The sequence below is a fragment of the Crassostrea angulata genome, chromosome 4 (assembly GCF_025612915.1).
Source record: "Crassostrea angulata isolate pt1a10 chromosome 4, ASM2561291v2, whole genome shotgun sequence".
NCBI lineage: Eukaryota > Metazoa > Mollusca > Bivalvia > Ostreida > Ostreidae > Magallana > Magallana angulata.
This window is the reverse complement of record NC_069114.1, coordinates 16,571,648-16,577,738: the sequence shown is the minus strand read 5'-3', so window position 1 is coordinate 16,577,738 and position 6,091 is coordinate 16,571,648. Positions and strand designations below refer to the sequence as shown.

Here is a 6,091-nt window from a genome sequence, read left to right as displayed (position 1 = left end):
ACGAAAGTAGCTTCCATGATAAGACCATCCAGGCCTCAATTATAACAACTGGCGTGCTAAAAACATATTTTTATATATGTGGTGTTTGCTGTTACGTTAAGATGGCGGACCTCGATATTCTCAAGAGGGACTATCCAGTTTATGAAGGAATTGGTTTACCAAAGATGGCAACATTTTTTGAGGAGAATGTTGAAAAAACGATACAAAATATCCAAGGCTTGAAGCTTGGTCCTGATGCAGTTATTCTGGCCACGTTTCCTCGATCGGGTAATTAATTAAGTCATATTTAGGTCGTCCATCGGAATTTTTTCTGACCGGGAGCTACAGAACTGCAGCTAATTTCGCTTGCAAAAAGCAAATATGAAAGAAATGTTTTTTGATAAGTTATTTTTAATTATTGCATTAGAACAGTTATCATAACTTTTTCAGTTCTTGTTACGATTTCTCTAAGGTACGTTTTCTCTTGGAGAAAATGCACCGGAGTTCATGGGTACGTTTTCTCCGTGTTACGTTTTCTTTAGAGTACAGTTTCTTCTGATACCTCTTTTCACGACATCTAGCGTTACTTAAGTGAATGGTTTTGCATCGGTATTTGCTTGTTTTGCATCGGTGTCTGTCGATTTTTCAAACCATTCTGTTTATTTTGTTTTAAGCATGCTCCAAGACTGTGTGGTATTTTACAATGTTTTTAAAGAATAGTTGTTTGTTTTGCATTAACGTCTTTTTTTTAAAACCCTTTCCGCTGCCCATAGGGAACAACATAGACTTAAAATGCATGGCCACTACCATTGAACCACTTAAAGGTTGTGTAGATAGCCCGAGGCACCTTCATAAAAGTCAATAGTACGCCGACGATATTTGTCACTGATTTATGCAGTTGTCCGTCATTGCAGCTATTATTATGCAACATGACGATAACATGAACTTATCTTGTTGTGTACCTCATCATAAAATGTAGATTTCTATTCAAACACAAGTCATTCACATTGACGTAATAAAACTTATCTATTACTTTTGTTTTAACAAATATTAGGATTAAAGTTGGACTCTCGCGATTTAAATTCAATGAAATTTGATACAAAAAAGCTGGATCATGGAAATTAAGTACTCGCGTTAAATAAAGACTTTATTAATAGTCATGGGATGGACATTGATTTATACATTACTCGATCTGTACTAGAAGAAGTAATAGATTCTAAGGAAATTTTGTTTTATCCCCTCCCTCGGAAAGTGCAAAATAAGTCCCGTCGACATAACGCCTGAATATGTTTTGAAAAATTATAAAACTTCTTACGATGTTTTATAACTCCGACTCCGATTCTACATCAAGTGAATATTATCTAATCATATAAACAGTTGATATTATATTAACATATGTAAAAGATTTTGTCGTGTTACTGAGTACTTGCAGTCAGAATAAAAGATATGATCTGAGTAGTAATTATAGTCATTTAATTTCAACACTTTACACATTGTAGGAACACACTGGGTGTACGAAATTGTTCACATGCTGCTTAATAAAAAGGCAGAGTATGCTACAAAGTCCAGAGAGGCTGTTTACTTGGAAGGTTTGTCAGACCTTGGTCCTCTGCAGTCTTATAATCAGGTCGTCAGCACACACCTTCCATTCCAGTGGCTACCAAAACAGCACTTGGAGACTGGTGGCAAAATTATTCATGTCATTAGGAACCCGAAAGATGTTGCAGTTTCCTTGTATAAATTCTTGGATTCTTGCAATGCCATACAGAAACCATTTGAAGAGTTCGTATTTGGATATTTTTTAAAAGAAAGTGAGTTGGATATACACCAATCGTTTGAAGGACCTGGGTTCTATATATCATTATATTGCAATAATTGCCCTTTGATGTAAATGAAAATGAATCCTACAATTTATGGCAATACGGATGATTTTACAAACAGGAAGACCAAGAGGAAGTAAACAAAAAAGTTTATACATAAAAAATCAAACAAACAATTATTGTTATATCGCAGCTCTTAATCGTCTTTAATATTTTCCTGAGCAATGTTAAAAATAGATAAACGACTGAGTTTTTACCCCTTTATGCAATGTGATTGTATTTAATATATACTTGTAGACTTGCATTCGTAGATTTATGAATCCCCTCTTTAAAATATGTCCGTTTCTTTCTTTCTTTATTTCTTTTTCTTTCATTCCTTCTTTCCTCATATTATGTGTTTCATTTCTTTTATCAAGAGGCGATGTATAGCGGCTGGTTCGATTACAACAAGGCGTTCATCAGAGAGTCGGAAGCGCGAAAAGACCAAATCATCATGTTGCAATACGAAAAGCTGCAAAGAGTAAGCAATAATATGGAAAATACTAGTAGTACGGTTAATTAGAAAAAAAATGTTTATTCATAAAGCAAACATTTATTTCATAGTAGTGAAAAGATGTAGGAGTAAACATATACATGGATAGACAAATTGCCAACTGTTCAATCTAAAATTTTCTACCTTTAATTGACAATTATTTAGAAAACCAAAGTGGCAGATGTTATCAAAGATTATTTTTTAAAATTCTAAATGCTTAGAATTCTCTAATTCTAATGTTGAACTAATTTTAAAGGGGCATGGTCACGATTTTGGCGAACTTCAATTTGTCTGTTTTTATTAATTACAACTAGACTATGACCCGTGCGTGCACGGGTTGACATTGTAAATGATATCAGACATTTACGAAATAGATACATCGACACATCGTATTGTTGCCATTTACATAATAAAGCTTTAAGCCTACAGTAATGCTATTGATTTTACTACACTCTGCTTAGTTAGAATAATCTAACTGTGTCTCGAGAAAGGCCTATACCACAGTTATAATGCCTCCCATATACCATTAATGTAGCCAAAAATTGCAGAATCGCTCCGAAACGATTTTGGAGAAAATTAATGAAGCTACATTGAAAATAAGTCAAATTGTCCATAATAAAACCATTTTGAGTCTGTAAATACCTTTCATCTAAAAATTTAATTCATATTAATGAAGAATTCAACACTTTCTCCAGCAACGTTTTTCACGCGCTTCGAGTTGACATTCGGAACTTTAGGGGTTTTTCATATTAAATGCACTGAGTTAGAGTCATCTCCCGTATTTCCTTTGATGAACAGAATATATATATGACAAATTTTCAATGAAAATTTACACGTATTTGTAATATCGTTTCTGAGTTTATCCATGCAAATGTGATATTGTGGAAACAAAAACTAAAGAGCCTCCCGTGATTTAGCGTAAATGTAATGCGCATGCGCAAGATTGTAAAATCCGAAAAATCCATATGATTTCCGGATTTTTAAAAGAAATTTTCGTTGATTATTAATTAGCGAAGCTTGATTGAGAAAAAATAAAAACAAATTGGTAATCTTCAAGTGCCAATAATGTTTAAAGTATATAAAACAAATGACAGTACTCTTCTGATTTCTCGGTATTAAAGCCCAAAAATTCGAGTCTATTATTTTAATATAGTAGTATAGATGCTTTATGAATGCAGTTCTAATGATAAAATGAAATTTGAGTCAGTCGCATATTATAAGCAAGATACAAGACTCACAATTCTTTGTCATGTTAACAAAGTTCCTGCACTGTTTTTGTATACATAGGTCAATATACCAAATAAAAAACCTTTTTTAAGCTGATTTTTCTATTTTCTTTTCTTTTTAAGCACAAATAAATCGTTCCTAATGTTTAACACATTCATTTTAGTCTTAAACTGTAATTTTAACTTTAACATTCAAAATGTAATATAAAGCTTCATGTACATAGCAAAAATTTGTAAGCTCTGTAACTCGCTTATAATTCAACGACTGACTCTCAAATTTTGGTTGATTATTTTTATTTATTTTGGTTCATTTTAATAATTACAAATTACTTACTAAAGCATTGTAAACATTTAAAAAGGAAAAATAATTCTGATCCAAAATGGTGACCATGCCTCTATAAATTTCTGTTGGGTACAGCTGAAGTATATAAAGCATGTTCAAGGCTTTGCTATGTTAAGAATACTCGTGTAATGTTCTTGTAAACAAATAAGTTGCGGTAAAGATAAATGTAAACAAAATAATAAGTTCTATTTAATGAATACATCTTAAATATCAAATGCAATAAAATGAATTAAAAATAAAGAATGATTTAATTGAAACATTTATCATACGTGTACCCAATGTAAACAAAAAGTATGTCACTACTCTTATTAACATTATATGTACAAAGATTTCTGAGCTCTGTATATACTTTACAACTTAGCTGTTGACATATAAATATGGCTATTCTAAACATTGTAGACAATAATTATCGCAAATAAAAAAATACACATTTTGAGCTCATATGAACACCATTTTTAACAGAATACAAAAGAGGAACTCAGAAGATTGGCCGAATTCTTAAACATAAAAGATGCGGATCCATTGCTGCAAGACATAGCAGAGAAGTGTAGCTTTAACAGCCTTAAAACCGCTGAAGAAACATCGCGAAATGATGATACCATGTCGGATATAATGAAATCCATAAATCGGAAGAACAATCCCACCGTATATAGAAAAGGTAAAAAAAACCCCGTATAACTAGGGTTTTTCGCGTGTCAGAAACTTTGCAAAATTGTAGTTTATATGTGACTTTAATTTGCATGTCAGTTTCACGATTTTAAAAGTTTCTTAATTTTTACCGGATACAGTTTCTGCATATTGTATTTTAAGAATGCTAAAGTGTTTTCAAAACAGCGAAAATTAGATATTTGAAAATAATAACTACATATACGATATATTTTCATGCATTCACAAGAATGTACAAATGTATCTTTTTAAACATAATTATTGGTTTTTAGTTTATTGGTAAATTTAATATGACAATGACAATGTGCAATATTTTAACTAATTCTTCTGAGAAAGAAAAACGAAGTCATCAGCTCATAAATGTTACATCAAAAACCAAGATTCCCGTATGTGAAAATATATTGTTATCTCTATTTCAATTAATTTTTACACAATTAAATCAACCAAGCACTGAAAACTGACAAATTTAATTTTTTAGGTAAAATTGGAGACTGGAAGAATCATTTCACAGTAGCAATGAGCGAAACATTTGACAAGACATACGCAGATAACATGAGAAATGTAGCATTGGATATCGATTTTGTCTAGTGTTAAATTTAAAAAACGGAACACATAACATTCGTTCTATATTTTCATATCTATGCATTATAACCTCAAATGTTTTGGCTATATTTGTCCATACTTAGTTATTAGTCTATAACTGTAATATTACGCATTGGGATATCACACACTGTTTACAACTCAACAGTGTATGATAAAAAAACAATTAGAATTCTATATCAACATCGAACTTCGAGGCTTTACTAGAACTTAATAATTAAGTAACATCGGTAAAAGGGACGGCAACATATTGAATTTCACCCTCATACATTGGAACTCTTGTTTCTGGTTGATCAACGTCACACAATAAATTGGATCCAAAGTATTAATCAGCGGTATAGAACCCATGTTATCTACAAAAATAAACATTTGAAAGAACGTACATCAAGCGTGTTTTAAATCATTTTTTTTTTACTGTTTTGCTACTTAAAGTCTGCCCCAAATATAAAATGAAATATTTATGCAGCACATTTGGCATATTTCAAAAAATAAAAATACACAAGTGAGAGAATTGCAATCGAAATTGATATATCCAAGTTATTTTAAATGACATATTGTCAATTTTCACTGGAACGAAAAAAGATTTCTTACGGAGAAAGCGATCCCGTGTCGATATGGGGCATTCGGCAGATTATTTTTACTGTTTGTGCACACATTGCGCATTGCACTACTTTATTTACTATACAATGGTAACTTCATGTTAATCTTTAAATACATGTAGATTACCAAAAATATTATTCGATTGCGTTTGCCTTAAAAGTAAAACATCTATACAGTTACATAACAAATGAATCAAATCACGATTTTCTTTACATGTGGAAGAATTGTTTTCTGGATTGCTGCAAAACAGTACCAATGGTTCTACTGATTGTTTATATTTCACCTCAAATAATTGAAATTACAGTAAATACAGAATGATCGAAGC

General features: G+C 31.5%; 1 protein-coding gene across 1 annotated transcript; it reads left to right on the top strand.

Moving 5' to 3' along the window:
• LOC128179976 (sulfotransferase 1E1-like) lies at nt 1–5,550 on the top strand. Its single transcript, XM_052847703.1, has 5 exons — nt 1–267; nt 1,479–1,790; nt 2,216–2,319; nt 4,363–4,558; nt 5,045–5,550. Exons 1-5 carry the CDS (start codon nt 102–104, stop codon nt 5,152–5,154), a joined length of 888 nt encoding a protein of 295 aa, XP_052703663.1. The 5' UTR covers nt 1–101; the 3' UTR covers nt 5,155–5,550.
• The last annotated feature ends 541 nt before the right edge of the window (nt 5,551–6,091 follow it).

Bases quoted from the DNA above. Each gene is read 5' to 3' on its own strand.
- LOC128179976 (XM_052847703.1), top strand. From the start codon at position 102: ATGGCGGACCTCGATATTCTCAAGAGGGACTATCCAGTTTATGAAGGA. The intron at 268-1,478 runs GTAATTAATTAA...TACACATTGTAG, and splicing joins GGCCACGTTTCCTCGATCGG to GAACACACTGGGTGTACGAA. The intron at 4,559-5,044 runs GTAAAAAAAACC...TTAATTTTTTAG, and splicing joins TCCCACCGTATATAGAAAAG to GTAAAATTGGAGACTGGAAG.